Source organism: Prionailurus viverrinus, chromosome C2, assembly GCF_022837055.1.
Source record: "Prionailurus viverrinus isolate Anna chromosome C2, UM_Priviv_1.0, whole genome shotgun sequence".
NCBI lineage: Eukaryota > Metazoa > Chordata > Mammalia > Carnivora > Felidae > Prionailurus > Prionailurus viverrinus.
The window spans coordinates 144,446,706-144,466,553 of record NC_062569.1 but is presented as its reverse complement, the minus strand read 5'-3'; the positions used below and the strand labels follow the sequence as shown (position 1 = coordinate 144,466,553).

At 37.7% G+C, this 19,848-nt stretch overlaps 1 protein-coding gene across 8 annotated transcripts in view; it reads left to right on the top strand.

Moving 5' to 3' along the window:
- Positions 1 to 19,848, top strand: part of GRIK1 (glutamate ionotropic receptor kainate type subunit 1) — a 369,304-nt gene that overhangs the window by 326,168 nt on the left and 23,288 nt on the right. For all 8 annotated transcript variants that reach the window (XM_047875424.1, XM_047875423.1, XM_047875420.1 and 5 more), the window contains 3 exons: positions 2,196 to 2,314; positions 6,423 to 6,640; positions 19,121 to 19,346. In XM_047875424.1, the coding sequence (XP_047731380.1) occupies positions 2,196 to 2,314; positions 6,423 to 6,640; positions 19,121 to 19,346 (563 nt within the window). The remainder of the gene's footprint in view (positions 1 to 2,195; positions 2,315 to 6,422; positions 6,641 to 19,120; positions 19,347 to 19,848) is intronic.

Below are 19,848 nucleotides of genomic sequence, written 5' to 3'. Positions count from 1 at the left end.
AAAATTAGACTAATTGTTCACTTAGAACTGCAAAGTATGAAACACTGACACAAGTTAAAAGCAGAATTTCTTTTTTTTTTAATTTTTTTTCAACGTTTTTATTTATTTTTGAGACAGAGAGAGACAGAGAATGAACAGGGGAGGGGCAGAGACAGAGGGAGACACAGAATCTGAAACAGGCTGCAGGCTCTGAGCGGTCAGCACAGAGCCCGACGCGGGGCTCGAACTCACAGGCCGTGAGATCATGACCTGAGCCGAAGTCGGACGCTTAACCGACCGAGCCACCCAGGCGCCCCAAAAGCAGAATTTCAAAGAGGAAGTGGTGAGGTCATTGATCAGAGCATACATGAGGAAGAAATACCTGACTATCAGGGGGTTAGTGGTTGCCAGGTTTTATGGTCTGTTTAGAAAACTCCTCCTTTTGAGTGCATGAGCCTCCTAATTTATTGCAATTAGTATTTTAAAATTATTGTACAAGTGGCAATGATATTGTTGAAGTAACAGCATCTTTACTGTGCATACTGTTTCAATTAGTGGGTTCATTAATATCGGTATTCATTCCTTCAGCTCAGTAAACTACTATGGTTAGAAGAGTGTATAAATTCAAAACTTAATTATATTGTTGAAACAGTAATTAAAATGTATTGGCATGGCATTATCAATTGCAGCTATATTCACAAGCTTCACAGGAACCTGCGCTGTGAACCCTGCAGCTGTGGAGAAGGTTCAGTAATGAGTTGGATACCATTATTGTGGCGTAAACTATAAGGCTGTTATCCTGGTACCCCTAATTCCGATGAGGAGACCCTGTACACTTTCCAGAAGGTGTCCAGGGTTTTAGGGAATGGTTTTGCATTCAGAGGGTCTGCCCAGTTCCTTGTGCATGATTCATAGTGTGCCCTGCTTTTCGCTCTAGATAATGTATTCACCTTAATCCCAGTTCTCCCCATTGTGTCAGCAACCTGCTATTGTTTACTGCTGAAACCTTATGGCTGGAGAGCATTCCGTATGTTCTCATCGGTTTTATGGGGTTTTAACATTACTCTAACGCTCCTGCTTGCATTCAAAGGACCCAATGGCAAATGGCAAAGCTTCCAGCCTAAGGACTCCCGCATTTTAAATCATTTCCAGATCACTTTGCCGAGCATCTGCTAATGTCTCTTTGGAAAAATAAGTGCCCCATGGCAAGATAGCCCTACAAAATAACCACAGAGCAGGCAACTCCTTGGGCTACAAAGGTCAGACAGATTTTTCGAAAACAGAGAAAGAACCAAAAATCTCTTCCTCAGATTTTTATCTTCACACATCCCAGAGATATCTGGATTCCATCTTGTTTACAAATAAGGAAACTGAGGCCAGAGAGGTTAAGTGACTTGTTGAAGATCGACTTCCTAACCTGCTAGGACTGCTGATCAAGTGACTACAATCCGTCATTCTATCAACAAAATAAAACCAAATCAAAAGGGAAATTTGAATGTAAAGCTCTCCAGGGAGACAAGCTATAGAGTTAACACTCATGAACCCTATCCCTATCCCCTGGTCCAGGATACTTCTAAGTTTAAACTTTGTCTCTTCATTGAAAGATTATGATTTGCCTTTCCATATATGAACTGAACAAAATCGAATATACCCCAAATCCACACCTTCTTTTGTTCACTAATTTTTTCACGATTGCAGGTCTTTTGATGCGTTATGAAATCATTAAACCACATACTTCTTTTAAGCATCTGTCCACAGATGCCCCTCGCAGGCAAGGCACCCCTTCACTTTGTGTCCCCCAGCCTCTGGCAACATAGTATCTTGACACTTGGTATGAAACCAGTGTATGTAGCAGTCATTGCTGCTTGGTGGGGTAAACACTTGGGATGAGTGAACCTTTCTTTACAGCCCAACTAGTTGTTCAGTAAAATGGAAATGAATGAAAACTCAGAAGAATTCAGTAAATGTAGGTCGGAGACGTACAATTCCAGCCAACCAAAGCACTTGGCCTAGAAATAAGAAGTTTGGTAAATATATGTCTCAAGTCTCCTTTGAACCTTGCCCACCAAAGCTGTAAGTTGATGAATATTGCCTTTACTGTTTGGGTTTGATTACTTTCACCATTGATTGTTGGGTTTTCTGTATTGTTCAGCAAGTTTTGCTGGTGCCACGTGCATTTATCTGATGTTTACAGACTGTTTCTGTTAACTATGCAGGTTTACACCCTACGAGTGGTATAACCCCCACCCATGCAACCCTGACTCAGATGTGGTGGAAAACAATTTTACTTTACTAAATAGTTTCTGGTTTGGAGTTGGCGCTCTCATGCAGCAAGGTACATCGGTTGCCCATCTTTGTCACAGGCATCCCAGAGTCTGCTGACAGGTTTTGTTGCTGGTAAACTCCACCTTAAAGCGAGAGGGTAGGCTGAAAAACCATCTCAGGAATCAAAAAAAAAAAAAAAAATAGAACCTGACCTTCCCAGCCAGTTCTAAAAATAGCAAAGATAAAAATGTGAACTAAATGGAACCTCTTGCTATATTTCTAAAATAAGACTTCTACCAAGCAGTGAATACAAATGTTCCTAGAAGGAAGTAAAGGTTAAAGTACCTTAGAAATGGTTTACAAATTTGCACAGGTGGAGGTATCAGATCTTTCCTTTTCAGCCATAACTGTGCAAGCCAAGGGTTCGAAAGGAGTGGAATTTGAATCCTTTGAAAATTAAGTTGGCTGACATTTTTCCAATAGCTGACACTAACTAAATTGTTACCACTCTGGCAACCCTACTGGGGTCCATCTTAGCTTGTAACTTTTCAGTCTTCGTTGATCAGTAAGCACAGCAACAGTCAACTCTCAAGGTTGAGGAAATGAAATTCAATCCACAGAGTTGTAATATATTTTCTATAGTTTCTATGATGTGGGGATTTTGATTTTGGTGGGGAAGGAGGAGGGAGTTTTTTTAAACTTTGGAAGAAATCCAACGCTTTCGTGGATTTTCCTCAGCTTTGATTCTAGGCGTATGGTCTAGAAAAGACTTCCCAAGATTAAATGCATTAATTTAAGAAAATCATAAGTCACAGATGCTGTCGTTTTAGAATAATCTGCTCATTTGACAATAAGCTGCTAAATAAATTGGCAAAGAAAATTCAGCAAGAATATATATTAAACATGTTTGTTACTTGGGGGTGAACCTAAGGCTTCTCATAAGGGAGTTGTTATAATACCCCTGGAAATGTTTACATTCTGTGTCTACAAATGAGAGAGAGAGAGAACAAGGGTCTGTAGTGTGGAAATGCCAAATATTTGAGGAAAGTGAGTAAATTCTCTCATCTGGCAGTTCAGCATAGTTTATGTGGGCATCGTTAAATACGTATAGACATAGCATCTAATTTACTATGAATCAGTTGGATAAGTTTAGAGCATCGCACAGAACTTTTAAGTTCTGCAGGAAAACCCATTAGAAGCTATATACTGCTTTACCAATGCATTTAATTTTTAGGACATTTATCTTGTAAGGAATTACTTTCAAAAAATAAGGAGACCGACCCCTCCCCCAGACACTATAGCTTGCCTTTCTATACCATTAGAATAGAAAAATATAGACATGGGTTTCAAAACGCACGCAGCAAGTCCATGCAGGTATATATGATCATGACTGCCTTGTGTCATATGAGTGCACCCACCTCCCCAGATCTCTTTCATATTCTGTTTGGAGTTTACCATCATCCACAGCAAACCATGGGATGCAGTGTCTGATCGTTACCACTACCTTGGGTACATGACAGTCAGCCCCAACCAGACTCTGCTTGTTTTTCAAGAAGTTTAAAAATATTTGCCAGTTGAAATATCATCGTATACAAATTTGTGGTACTGATGACTCCTAGTGCATCTGTCTTTAGCATGTGGCATTGGGCCAGGTAGCAACCTTCTGTATCAACTGTTGTGCTCTCTCTTGTTAGCAGAAGCTTGTCACTGTACTCAATTGGAAACCATTTGTTTAATTTCTTTTTTAATGTGATGATCAGACTTTCTCTTTTCTACAGAGCGTGAGCAAAGTCTGGATCAGGATTGGCTGTCATGTCTGCCATAAAAGGCACTAAAGGGACTTCAGCAAGTATTGTCTCTCATCCCAAAATTTTCTAAGGATGTTTCACTCAACTTTTATTGCTTTCATAACTTCATTCTCTCTACTTCTGAACTTGGACAGATCATCTCTATTTGAGGAAAGCCATTTCTAAGTATTTCAGTTAACATTGAGGGTCATGAAAGTCACAAAACTATGTGAAAATAAAAAACACAATGACATATCCAGAAATCTAATTTATATCATAAGCCAAGGGTTTAAAATGCAATCTGAATAGATTTCTACTAATTATTTTTTTTTAATTTCCACAACTTCATTCAAAAGTACATTTATTTTAAATATGCTAGATGCGAATTTGTATTTTTTGTTACCTGTCAGAGGTTGGTTATCAATGGGTTTATCCAGTTTTGCTGCCACATAATACATAATTACACAAATAACAAATTACTACCTTATATTTTCACGAATGCTACAAAATAACATAAGGATAAATTTATAGGAGAAAATCTATAACTATAAGCTAAGAAAATATATCCATATTAACTGTATTACTTCTTTCCCATGGCTATTTTATGAAATAAATGGTATTTTAATGATAAGCAACTAAAGATCTAAATAATATCACACTGCCAAAAGGCTGCTAGATCAATTAAGTACAAAGATATGAAACAACCTTGGGCATTAAACACACGCAGACACCCACAGGCATATAAATCCCATTAAACCACAAGATTAAAACAACAGCAACAAACTATCCCACTAAATCCTTGGAGGCAATTTAATGGAAACTATTATAAATCTGTGTAATATTACACACCCATATTCAAACAAACAAAAGAAGGAAATACAAATTGCAATGAAACTATTTACCTCATTAAAAGAGAATAAAGCTCCTAGATTTCCTAAGAGCATTAGGAAAATATATCTGTTAATTCAAAGCCCGGAAACTCTGCCAACCTTGATCTGCTTATCATGAGCCCTGAGCTGGCTTTGATTTCATGAGCAATATGTGTGTCTGTTTATAGATTAAATTTGAGCATAAACTCATTTATCTGTAGATTGGTAAACTCCAATTCCCCTTTCCATCTTAAGCCATTGACTACAAAACTTCAAAACACCCAATCAGAATAGCGAAAGAATCTTTGAAACCAGAGATTTCCCCTGTTCTACTTCACGTTTTGGATTTTTACATTTAGGGTGTTTTTCTTCCACTTTTTAACTAGTCATATAAACTTATCATGCCCCCAAGTTCATGGAGGAAATGCCAAGTACAGAACCCACGGTGAATTTCAGGCAAGCAGAGCAGCCAAAATCCACCCATGAATCAGTACAATTGGAATGAGCCCTGCATATCCCCTTCTGCCCCTTTTAATTCTACTACTGGATTCATTGACCTTCATAGCTCAGGTTGACCAACAGTTTTGAGCTAGGGAGTTTTCACAAATGTCTAACCTTTGTGTAAGGACACTTGGCCCATAGACCCTTTCTTTTAGAGAGAAAGGGTCTCTTAGAAAACATGTTAAGTGCCTCTCCATGTTATCTTTCATAATAATAATCATTGGATGACATATAAAAATGGCTTTTTTTTACCAGAAAGAGCCCCTTTCCACTTAAGAAACAGCCAGTCATTGATGTATAATTAATAAAAGAGCACTTTAAAAAAACAAAAGTTTGTTTTTCAGTGAATACATTCTCCTCCGTCAATTAAGAATATACATTAGAAAAAAAATAATTTCGACTTTAAAAGTAGCATAAAACAATGAAAAAGGATTCATCTGCTGTCAAGTGTGGCTTTATCCTATTTCATTTTATTGTAAAATCCTAATGTCTTATTAAAGTACACGAGACAAATGGCATAATATGTTAATCTTTTAAAAGTTTCTCATATCCTTTAACCTTAAATAAAAATATGTTAGCACTTCAAAGTTTTCATAGCTGTATAAAAACTGATAAGACTTTATTTCACACAATAAGATACATATCTAAAAGTTTAAAAAGCATCCAAAGATTGGGGGTTGACTTTTCAACAAAAACAAGCAAACAAACTCAGATCTAAGCAACTAAACTAACTCTATAAATTTTAGACATAGAATATCTCAGGGTTAAACACATTTAATACCATAAAATGTCAATACGTTGCATTTTAAGCAGTAATTGTGATTAGTGAAAAAGATTATTTAGATTTTGCTCTAATTCGAAAAAATACTTCTATTTCACCTACACACAAGAGAGCAAGTCTTTGATGGCTTTATAATTTTCATGTCACAAAAATGCATGATCTCTCTAGACTAGTGTTGAATCATAAGTCTTCTCTCTTTTAACTTTGCTTAACACTCTTATTCTGGTGACACCATCACAGGATCAGAGCTGATGCCCAAAGCTCTATCAACCAGAATAGTTGGCGGGATATGGTGGTTTTTCACCTTAATCATCATTTCATCCTACACTGCCAACCTGGCTGCCTTCTTGACAGTGGAGAGAATGGAATCCCCCATAGATTCAGCAGATGATCTGGCAAAGCAAACCAAGATAGAATATGGGGCAGTCAGAGATGGATCCACAATGACCTTCTTCAAGGTAAGAAACTGACAATGGGTTCTCAATGGTTACCTCATACCGAGGGGAGGGAAACGTGGAACAGAAGAGTCTCTCTTAAAAATAAAGATGGGGGGGGGGCAGGTTTAAAAAAAATAATAAAATTTACTATGACATACTCCCATTACAAGGAACCTATGTGCCCCCAGCAGTCAGTATAAAGCAGTTTCTCTGGTTCCTCTATCCCCAGTTTAGTACACTCAGATCTATAGGTCAGTATCTTCTTGCCGTCACTAGAACAACAACAGCAACAAAAATGCTGTTTTCTGAATACAGCTCAACTACCCATTAACTAATCACTCATGCATGGAACCTATAAAACAAAGATTCCTTAATTTGAAATTCTGACAATCGGATTACAGAATACTTGAATATCATTATTTTGTTCTTTCTGTTCTGTATCTAATGAGATAGAAACGGATAACAAATAAACGTATTGACACTGGAATTTATTTGGAGATTCAGAACCAAAAACATTCTGAGGGAGTCGAGTCAAATATTGTATCTGCACCAGTGAGGACGGTGCCACCAGGGTAGCCTGAAGCTTTCCAATAGCTTGGAGTGCCTTCCAAAGCACCAAAGGAGAATTAAAGTTAGAGTCACATAGTTTTATTGTCAAGTGCATTTCATTGTTCAAGTATTTGTAATTACTTACTTAGAGTGATGCAACTGATTTCTTCCTTGCCTATGAAATAAGCCTTAGTACTTTTATTATGAAATCTCGGACACAATAGTTTCCATGGGTAGGCGGGGTGGTGGGATTTCAATAGATCCTGGGAGGTGTAGAGATAACAAAAACACCTTAGAGATCATGAAGGTCAGCCCTTGGCTTTACTTATGAAGAGAACAAAGGCTTCAGAAGCTAAATTATCTGCTCAAAGTCACAAGCTTGGTCTATGACAGGGATGGGTTAGAACCTTCTTTTAAGAGGCAACTGTACATGTGAAGACAAAGAAAAAGAAAAACAGTAGCGCAACCGAAATAAATTCTAAAAACACCTGTGTCAAGGTTTCACATCTAGATTACCAAAAATGAAGTTGTCATCCCAGGATTGAGTAGATACTAATTTAGGAATAAAAAAAACTAAGGGTGAAAAAAGGAACAATTCGTTGTTACCAGTGTTGGTTCACCAAAACAGGTACCACTTATGCAGTAAATTTTATTCAACAATTAACAATAATAATTAATAAATAAAAATTACTTGGTTTTAAGAGTAAACTATACCCAGAGGTTTATCAAAAACAGAGCACCATAAAAGTTAGGATTTACTTTTCCTCTCTGTTAGAAAAAAAAAATGATTTTTAAACATTCTTTTCATTTTAAGAAATATGTCATTGATTTACTGAATGTATGAAGGGCAGTGATTGTTTCTTCCCTAGACGAGTGTTGTTTTAAGGACAAATGACATTAAATATATGGCTTTCCAAGCTTCTGAAAGCTTGGATTTTTGTAAAATCAATAGTGTGAAGAGACAGAAGTTACTCCAAGCTAGTGATTCATCACGATGCTTGTCAGAAACCAGGAAAGTTACCTGCAAGGCATATAGGATTGAGGGACATTGCCAAAGTAGAATTGGGTATGTCTGAAAAAAATCTGAAATGATTTACCTCTTTCACCAGTATCAGAAAGTTTTAAAGTATTGGGAAGTAGATAAGTAGAGGCAGAGAAGATTCTCCTACCTTCTGGATGTATACTACAAATACAGAAGAGAGAGAGGCTGCCGTTTGCAAAAGCAATGGGCCTGACGTTGCTACTGTGCAAATCATCTGTGTATTCACAAAGCATCCCTTGGCCTCATTTTGATCTCTTTCTGCCCACATGCCTCTTTGTATATAAAGGGTGCTGGTCCCCATTATTCCAGCAGGACCCTGGGGTGGCCACATGACAGTGTGTTGGATAGCGCATTTCCCTACAACAGTCATGAGCTACTCTCACAACTTCTACTCCCTGGGCATTTTCATAGAGGGTTCCTGCTTGCTCCTTGGCCCTGAAAATGAGGCACAAATGAAAGTGGTCTCTCAGGTCACCAGGCAAATGGTGATTCACGAAACATCTCAGGGAGAAAGAATGTGATCATAGTACCAGCAACAGCAGTGAAAAGTAGCAGCATGCCCAGCACCCTAGCTCATAGCCACGCACTCTGTTTCTAAATGTTCTACATAGATGATCTCATCTGATCCTTATAAAGACCATTTGAGGCAAGTACTGATATTATCTCCATTATACAAAGAAAATGAGGCACAACTCAGTTAAATAGCTTGCCCCAAATTTACAAATCTGTCAATGGAAGAGGCAGGCTTCAGCCAAACCTCAGAGTAAGCTCCTTGAAGGTAGAGAATTTCTTTCTTTTGTTTGCCATTATGTCCCCAGAACCTAAAGCAATGCCTACCACATAGCAGGCCCTCAGAAAACATGTTTCCAAAAACCAAACAAATGTACTAATGAATTCTAAGAAAGATGGAGGGAGGGAAGAGAGCAAGTGTCTTTGTCCATTCAGGCTACTGTCATGAAATACCACAGACTGGGTAGCTTATAAAAAATAGAAATGTGTTTCTCCACTTCCAGAGGCTGGAAGTCTGAGATCAAGGCGTTAGCATGGTTGAGTTGAGGGCCCTCTTTCAGGTCACAGACTCTTCATTATATCCTCACATGGAGGAAGGGACAAGGGTTCTCTCTGGAGCCTCTTTAATAAGGCACTCATCCCATTCATCATGGCTCCATCCTCATGACTTCAACACCTCCCAAAGGCCTCACTTCCTAATACCATCATCTTTGGGGGTTAAAGATTCCAACATACGAATTTCAGGGGACACATTCAGACCACAGCAGCAGGGATAATAGAGACCCACACAGGAAAAGACACTGTTGCCATGTTCCTCGATTTACAAGTTAGCTTGTAGCCCAGCAACCTTATTTATCAAGAAGGAATTTATTTGTAAAAAGAGAACAAGGACTAAATCCGATTTAGTTTTCCCCTTGAGGGAGGCAAGCTGTCAGAAAGCTTCAGAGGGATACACACTCAGGGTTCTTAAGCTGGATTACTCCACAAGGGAAAGAAACATTGCAGGCTGTCAGCTCTCAGGGTAGTTCCACCTGGAGTCACTGAGTGACAGTAGTTAATGGTCAAAAACCTCAGTCCTGACCGTGCTCTTCATTACCATTTCACCTCGGCTGTGCCATCGGGGCTCCCTCCCTCACTTTCTCTCCATTGAAGACAATATCCTCTCTTGGGCTATTGAATGAGTAAGAAAAACCATCTTCGCCTAGTATAACCTGGATCAGAATCCATTTTGGGGTCATAATCCATTTGCTCAGATGGGTCTCATCTCCACTCAACCACAAGGAAGGTTCTAATAAGAAGCATTTTCTTATCACACACAGTGTAACTTCAAGTGCTTTTGTTCCCAGGGGAAGAAACTTTTTTTTTTCCTACCTCTGGCAGCATCCAAATGGTAGAAAACTGTCCTTTTGTTTTCAAGTTGATTCTAAATGGTTTTTAGAGCTATGGAATAGGAAGTACCGAAAAGGAAAGAACTGTAGAAATTATCAAAATTTGTGAAGACACAAATACCCTAATTGCTCACATGTGGTCTCTAGACCACAAGAATTTAGAGAAGTTTCTCTTTGAAAAGTGTGGCCAGAAGTTGCTTACTAAAGTTTCAGTCAAAATCTATTGGGCTTTTTCCACTAGACTTTTCTACTCTTGCAGACAGCACAACCCTAGATTTCAAATTTAGTTTACTTGATTTTCAACATTAAAAACACCCCAAAATTTAATTTGTTCAAATAGCTCAGGTGGAATTCCGCTCTCTACCATCTGAATTCAGGTAAGGCTGAGGGAATAAACTGACATCTATTAAGCAAGTGTTAGTCAAGGTACTATGTGTCTAAGACAGGAAAGGCTGAAGCAGTTTTCCTTCACTGAGTCATTTGTATACAGAATAACTACATTGGTCATCAGAGACTGTGTTTACACAAGAAAACCAGGGTTAAATCATAAATTCAATTTCACATGCATTCACAAAGCTCTAGGTGGACACCTGGAATTTGATATTGTCCAGAGAAAGGAACAACTCTTAAGTTTTGTGGCCAAAGTCACTCTGTTAATGATCCTTATTAAACATTATATTTTCTCAAGGTCGTCAGCACTTTGAGTCTTAAAGTCTTCAACACTAGGGATGATATAATATCTATTTGTTCAAAGGATGTCAGTTACCACTAGGCCAATTACCAAGACAAGGTTAAAGAGAGGAAGAGTATTTTATCAGCCATCCAGGGACTGTTAAAGATGTCTCAGGAAATCCCCTGATATTTGGGGATCTTTTATTTCTCCTTGTCTTGTTTGTATTGCTAATAAATGAACTCTTTTTATAAGTCAGTGTTTTAATAATTTAGAATCTCAAGAGACTTCATTTGGGAGAATTTTTCTTTTTTTTTTTTTTTTAATTTTTTTTTTCTACGTTTATTTATTTTTTGGGACAGAGAGAGACAGAGCATGAACGGGGGAGGGGCAGAGAGAGAGGGAGACACAGAATCGGAAACACGCTCCAGGCTCTGAGCCATCAGCCAGAGCCTGACACGGGGCTCGAACTCACGGACCGCGAGATCGTGACCTGGCTGAAGTCGGACGCTTAACTGACTGCGCCACCCAGGCACCCCATGGGAGAATTTTTCAACAAACTCCCTTTTCTTTATCCCACTAGGGATAATACTAAATCATAATATGATATTAACTGGATTGGTTTCTCAACTCTCTGCTGCAGAATTTCTTGGTTCTTTCTACTGTTTCAAACGCTTGAATGGTAAAAGTTTTCCCTGCCCTTCTAACTCCCCAAGACCACCACCAGCATCTTAGGAAGTACAAAGATCAGTCAGTTCATGGCCAACCTGTGGACACAACGTGGGTGTAGCATCCCCAAGGTCAACACGAACCATTACCTCATTTATACCCAAGAAAATTGACAGCAATGGCATCCAGCTCCAGCTTTCCCTTTCATAATGGAGCACTAAGACATTAGTTTTCTCCATCTCTCATAGAAGGTAAGGAAAGTACAAAACTTCTGTTCTTTCTCCTTGATGTAATTCTATTAATTACCTTTCAGGGTAAAGGGAATAGTCCAAACTTTGGTCTCATGATGACAGTTTAGCAAGTCACATTTTTTTTTTCCAGTTAAAGAAGGCATTGTTGTAAAAAGTCTAAGCACAGTTTGAGGTCTAAAAAGGAGGATATCCCAGTGCCCCTTGCAAACCAACCTCCAAACAGAATAATGGTGCCATTCTATTGTTCAGAGATAGAGGATACCAGCCAGTCTTCTCAGGAGATAGGCCTAACACCAATTGCTGGGATATAAATTAAAATTTATGGTGAAGTGCTTCAGATTACATATTCTGGAGCAAGGCAGCATAGCTTCAGGTTCTGACTTTATTAGCTATATTAGCTAAGATAGTAATTGGTTTGTTATTAGCTTATTAGCTATACTGACCTTGGCAAGTTTTTTAAACTCCATGCCCCTGATTTCCCTTTCTGTTTATTGAGGATAAAAGCTAGCTTATAAGATTATTTTAAGGAATAAATAACTTTCATAGAGGTCATGCATTTACAATACTACTTGGCAAATTGCAAACAATCAGGACGTTAGAATTTACTGTAATTTCACCAATAACGTCATCACCATTAGCATTCAACACCCTTACCTATAAGTCCTACTTTTCTAATTCCTGTGGATGTAAAAAACTCTAATTTGGTCCTTGTTCCACTTTCTTACTGTCACTGATCTCTGGAAGGTGTGCCTTCTACTAACAGACAAAGAAATCCAGAGGAAATACCTGTGCCCCCAAGATCTCAAAGACCACCAGAGGCCAGGCCAAACAAAGACTTAGTCTTTGGAAGCTTTCCTAGATGCATACATGGTGTTTGCAGAAGAACTACTTCCAGATGGTAGGTAGGAAACAGATGGTGAGGATGTCCTTAGAATTCAACTGAGAAGCAGAGTACAGTAGTTCAGATGGATTCATCTTAATTTATATGCTTTCTAAGATCTCCAATTTGACCAGCACCTGAGGTTGGCACTGTAAGAGACAAGAGAGGGACAGGTATAAAAGTGTGTACAAAGCTTGAAGACCTGAAAAGCAATAAAGAGACAAGATGCATACAGACTTGTTAAATACAATGCGACATAGGACTAAGTAGCATGTCTTGTGCAGACAGGAAGTGGTGTGAACATCAGAAGTCCTTGTGAGCCAGAAAGGTAGAAAATGCTCATGTAAGAAATGTTTCGCAGTAGAAGCTTGCCTTGTAACAAATCACTATCCTCTCAGACCCAAGCCAGAGGATTACACAGATTAGATCATGATTCAGTCTAAAATGACTTGGATAAAATAGGTTTAAAAAAATCGTAACAGACTTGTCATTTCTGGCTTTCATGGTCTACGGACTTTGGACCAGCTATGGGAATAAGGGACTCTCTAACCTTTATAATCTCCTTCCAGGGGGTGGTTAGGAGCTGTCATCAAGCCCAAAGACATTTCAAAAAAGTTATTGAGCACCACACCAGTGGAACTGAAGCAATGAGCCATTATGAGGAGACAGGTTTCAGACAGAAATAGTCATATAAGGAAGCACAAAATGAAAGACATTTCTCAAACTTCTCTGCATAAGAAGATATTAGCTTGTGTTTGAAAGATTCAGCTAATTTTACCACCAGTACCCAAAATGTTAAGTCCCGTAGGTTAAAACTGTATTTGTTTGGGAAGAAATCTATGAGGTCAATTAAAGCTAACCTTTTTCAAATCCTGTAATATTGCCTGTAATGGACCAATCTTTAACTCTAGACAGGAGGAAAAAAACATGAAAAATGTTTTAGCAAAGGTGTTTAAATCCCACTGAGGGAGTTTTTTAAAGGGGAACATGAATTTTTAAAACCTTGCAGATTCTGCAAATGTCATAACTTTCTATCAAGATAAGAGCATAATCAACTGCAATGATCATATTACATACATTTGAAAGACAGAAGCCCTCACTATAAGTATAAATGTTTTCTTAGATCTTTCGAAGTGATTTTTGTAATTTAAATATTTTTAAAATTTCGTGAGAATGTATTATTTAATGAAATAATATATTTAATTGTGTGTGTTAGAGAAAATGATTGCTTTGAAGGCAACTATTTGCTCCCAAAGCTTGGATTTCTACATAGATTATTTCCACGTCTTTGATTGATTTTTAAGATTGTTCTTAAATCAGGATTTATCTAAAGAAAAAAAGTAAATTGAAGGTTTTAAAATGTAACTGGTTTTGGCATTTTATTTGTTAAATGTGCATATATTCACATTTATAATATCACTTTTAATAAGGTTATAAAGATCAAATATTAATAATTTATCCCAGTGTGTATGTATGTGTGTGTGGTTATGCATATATATATGTATATATGTATATATAGGTATATTTATATATGCTTATATATATGTATATGTATATATATAAGCATATACAAATGTGGATCTCTATATAAAGTCTTCAGATGTATTGGTCTTATATAGAATTGCACAATTATTCATTTTACTAAATAATAGGATTATACATCTCCAATGTAGAAGCTTTATAACCTGGGTCAAGAAATATTGTGATAAATAATGCTTATCTCAGTAAAAATGAGATATTAGAGGCATATATCTATAAGACAGAGGTTCTACCAGTCTTAAGACCATCTTACACTGAAGAATTTACACATATTTATACACACAGGAAGAAACCCTGAAACTGAAAACAACAGAACTATATGAAATACAAAATACTGTTAAAGGAAAAAATATAAATAATATCCACACTTCTTCCTAGGTCCCAACTGTCACACTCCTGAAAATTCTTACGTTTTGTCTAAATTTATGTAAATAGTTCCATATGTTACATGATGACTACAAGAGGTACAGGGGCTCTGATTATCAGAAAAATACCAATGCTACTTACTGCAATTGTTTCTTTAGAAAACTTAGCTGTTAAAACTAGCCAAGTCATGAGTTTGTTGTTCTGTGTATTAAAACAGATCCCCTGTCGATCTCCTCCCCACCCCCCTCCCCGCCCCATTGCTTAAAAACACAGACCCTGGAGCCATATTGCTGGAATCAAACCCTGGCTTTATCATTTCCTCATGTGGTTTTCTGATTCCTCACCTATAAAGCAGACATGGTAATGGAATCTTTCTCATGTGATCACCGTGAAGATTAAATGAATTAATATATGCAAAGTGCTTAGAATACTGTTTGTCAAACAGTAAACCCTGCATGTTCTGGTTCTTATTACTGCTTTCAATAAGTAGTTTTTAACTGCACACAGACACATTGTAAATCATTTCCCAGTGAGTGTTTAACTCCCATGCACTACAGGGAGACCAAAAAACAATAAATGGTGGTCATCAAATGGAGATACTATAGCACTCTCTTATAACAGATTTTAGATGAAAAAATGCTTAATCTTTGCCAACAATGTTTCATCGGCATCAGAAGAGCCATATAATCAGATTTAACCAGGCAAAATGAAATTATTGAAACCTGATGCTCCTGCAGTATTAAGAAGAAAAAAAAAGATGATCTAAGATTTAATAAATGAAACCTTCTCGGTTTTAGTGACTTTTGCTAAGAAGCTCGGAGTACTTTACAAGTATTCTAATTAACCTTTGGCATATTCATTGAAATAAGAGGCATTCACTGCTTCTATTTTTTTTTAATATGTATTATTTAAAATGATTTAGCAGGCTGAGACTACAGAAGATTTAGAAGTGCAAAAGTATCCAGACTATCATTCAAACAGTTCCATTTAAGAATTATTAAGACTTGTGGGGTGCCTGGGAGGCTCAGTCGGTTAAGCATCCAACTTCAGCTCAGGTCATGATCTCACAGTCTGTGAGTTCAAGCCCCATGTTGGGTTCTGTGCTGACAGCTCAGAGCCTGGAGCCTGTTTCAGATTCTGTGTCTCCCTCTCTCTCTGCCCCTCCCCTGCTCATGCTTGGTCTCTGTCTCAAAAATAAATAAAAACATTGAAAAAAATAAAAATAAATTTAAAAAAAGAATTATTAAGACTTGTGTCTTAAAAATGGAAAATGTATTAAAAAGGAATAAATCTAATGGCTATCAAAATGGTACTTTTTGACCTAATAAAAAATAAACATTACAAAACAGGGTATGACAATGGCCAGAACTCAGGGGTAAAGAGGAAAGAGATCCTAATTCTGTGCTTATTCTTTCACTAACTAAATGTGACCTTCTGTGTGTCTCCAAAGTCAGGACCTGAGTTAAATAATACAAAGGAGTTGGTCCAGAGAGTAGAACATGGAGGTTAAAGAATCCTGAAGGCAAACTGTGCCAATCATGCAGTTCTTCTTGTAGATTTCCAGTGGTAGAAAACTGACTGTGTCCTAAGGTGTTAGGGTCAACTACAGATATTTCTAGCAGTTGAAAATGTTTTTATGTAGCCACATTTTGGGTCTTCCCATATCTCTAAGCTCCCCAGCTTCTCAAATAGTCTACAATTCCAAATGTGGAATACAATGGAGCCCCATAACAGCAAAATTGCTAAATGATGAAAGAGAATTTTAAATGGAAGCAGAAGGGTGCTATTCTCTGCTACATTTTGTTTACCATCAGTAAGCACCAGCAAGAATAACAAGAGGGTGTCAGAGAAATTGTAGAATGTTTCCTGTACCTTCAACTTGACCAAGTGCTCTACCAAATGGTAGTTTTCTTACTGAGAAGAAGGTTTTGCCTTCGACACTTCAAAGGAGTCCATGCCAGCTAGACTTCCCCTCTAGCACCCCAGGGACTTCATATCAGGAATAACCTTCTACTCGGAGAAGGAAGAAGTAGTTGTGGTTGAATTAGATCCATGACCTCTGGCTCCATAGAGAAGACTACTCATATTGTGGTATGAAGAACATGCCAACTTAGGGAACATTGTGTTACCAAGGTGTGACAAGATAAGAAAAGAAATTAAGAGTTTATAAGTTGTGTAGTTCACGGATATTGTGATGGCACCAAGTACATGATCAGCAGATACTTCTCCTTGAGGGCTGTTGAGTGCTCTTAGTAAGCCACATGTTATACAAGCTGTATGCTAATCACAAGTAGTAAGACCACAGATAGGTCTGTCATGCATTGAAAAGTTAGACAACCCCCACAGCAGATAATTTGAGAACCACACCTGATAAGGCTCAATAACAGGCTTGTAGGTTTTGAGTTGAATCTTTTCATCTCCTTCCATGATCTTCAACTCCTAGGCTCCCAACACTTGTCCATTTACCATAAATGAACCAATCATTTACTTTGTTTTGTCCTCAACTTCCCTAGGCTAAAAATCCAGTTTTCTATTTACAACATTCATTTTTAATAAAATTTAAACATGATAAAAAAAATAGATGTTTTATGGGATTTTTTATATGGAGGCTGACTCCAAGTTTGTGTTAACATGAAACAAAATAGCAAGCTACTTCAGAGAATAATATGAGTTTATGAATTTAAGCTATATTGTCATATGTAGAGCAAATGAAATTAAATTCATTCTCAGAAGAAATTTTGTAATAAGGATATCCACCTTCCCAAGATCATTACAGTCCAGTGGAAAGAACATCTAATTTAAGATGTTGGGAGTCCTGGGGTCCAGTATTAGCCCTGACACTAACTAGTTCTGTGACTTTCATGAAGTCTCTAAATCTTCTACATCAAAATTTTCTCCTCTCTGAAAATGGCGGTTTGAATGAGCCAATTTCTAAAGTCTCTGACAACTTTAAAATTTCATACTTCTAAGAAAATTATTTTCCCTTAAAGTAGTTCCCTGATGGAGGAATAATTTTCCCAGATGTGTATTTACTGCCGAAAGACAGACTGACCTCCCTGCACTCCTTTGAGTTGCTCCTTTTTGTAAATTTAGCATTATCTCTTTCTTAGAGGTTGAAATCATCCAACAAATGAGGCATTGACCCTATTCCCAAAAAGCATGCCTTTGTCTTGGAGACATGAGCTCCAGTTTGCAGATATCTCTGGGGTTGAGGAGTAATTCGCAGGGGCCTAATCGTGATCGAATGGCTTCCATAAAATACCAGTATCTATAAGGTACTGTTTATTGAATTGTTGTTTGTCTCACAGGACGTTTCTCAGGGGGAATCTTCAAATGCCTAACAATCCAAAATAAAGCCATCTGTCCTCCCTTAACTCATAAAGCCTACAGCATTAACCCAGGTCCTAAATAGAGTTAGGAATTAAGTGAGCCCCCAGGACCACTTGAGCATGAATAACCACGCCAGAGTTGATTCCACAGGTATTCCATTTATTGCTTATGGCCCCAAATCATGTTTTAAGCTTCTCTGCACTCCTGAGATGATATACCCTATGCTTGCCAAAGATGCTGTCTAGTGTGTAGGGGCTGGAATTAGCTCAGAATTATCAGTAATTCCCATAATGTCTTTCATTTTCAAAACAAATGGAGGGGAGTGTTGATGCAAATGAAGACAAATTCAGGAAAAAAATTGGAAAAATATGGAAATTACAGAGTAAAATGTAAAATGTCTAATCATAGATCATTATTCAAAAGAATAGAAAATCCATATCCAAGCAATATGAAAACTAGGACAGTATATTTTAACAAAGTAAGACAATGAGATAATGTAATGTATAGATGCATATATCATATGCATCATATTTATGGTTTATTATTGAATCTATCAAAAAGCTGAATAAGGGAAAAGACAAAATCATAGAACACTTTGAAATGAAATATTCAGTCCTCATTTTCTAAAATATAGTTGCAATTAAAATTGAATACGTACTTAAAAAGCATATAAATACAGCACAGTTTCCTGATCTGAATTTCAACTTGAAAAGAACATTTATATTCTAAGTTTTCTAGAAAAGATAAGAGTGAATGGCAGTTCTTTCATAAATAAAGCAGCCAAAGCATGTGATTTATCTCAAGGCTGTCCCCAGCAAAGGCATGCTGTCAGGTATTGAGAGGGACATACCAGAAAGCAGTAAGACAATGCCAACTGAAGGTAAGTAGATGAAGGGGAACGGAGTCAGTAAGTAGAGTCCTGGAGTTAGCTAGTCACTCCTTGGCCCAATGGGCCTTGAAGATCTGTTCTTAGTGACCACATTTCATTAGGCAAATGCTGTCATTGATAACAGTGTTCTTTCTTCCCCAACTGAAAGCAGCAAAAGGATTCTGAGCCAATGTCTTACATCGTTAATTGGCAAGATCCCCTTTTCCTTCAATGGTTGCCTCAGTGCTTCCAATGTTTCCCTGTAGTGAATTGGACTCGGCTCAACTACCAAACTGAAGTCCAAGGATCATCAACATTGGCTTCCTATGTGAAAAGGAAGAATCCCTATACTATTTGGACCACTGGGATTTTGAATGGCTTTAGGATGCATATTCTCAGAGCTCTTTTGCTGGGGGGGGTGTGCTTTCTTTACCTACAGAAATCAAAGATATCTACCTATGAGAAGATGTGGGCATTTATGAGCAGCAGGCAGCAGACAGCCCTGGTAAAAAACAGTGATGAAGGGATCCAACGAGTACTCACCACTGACTATGCCCTATTGATGGAGTCCACCAGCATTGAGTATGTGACGCAGAGAAATTGCAACCTCACTCAGATTGGGGGCCTCATTGACTCCAAAGGTTATGGAGTGGGAACACCTATCGGTAAGAGAGGCAAGGCATCAGCCGAGACTGAGATGGGCAATGTCAATTATGAAGGATAGAAGGGAATAAACTCAGAGATACCTACTCCACACTCTGAGAAGTCCTACAATGCCTTTAGTGGACCAATAAATAAGGGAAATACTCATGTAGATCAGAGGCATGTTTTGAATTGACAATTCCCAGATATTTAACTTAATAAACTTTCAACCCACATTTCTTTTGAGTTCTACCACTAGATATTTGTTTCAATATATAGACTGTATTATTTTTACCTTCAAAAAATATTTTTTTAGACAAGGAACAACTCTTCCCTTTATTTATATAAATTTTTTAATTAATTTATTTATTTGGGAAGGGGGGTGGAGGTGCAGAAAGAGAGGGAGAGAGAGAATCCCAAGCAGGCTCCAAGATGTCGGTGCAGAGCTTGACACGGGGCTCAAACCAACAAACAGTGAGATCATTACATGAGCTGAAATCAAGAGTCAGATGCTCAACAGACAGA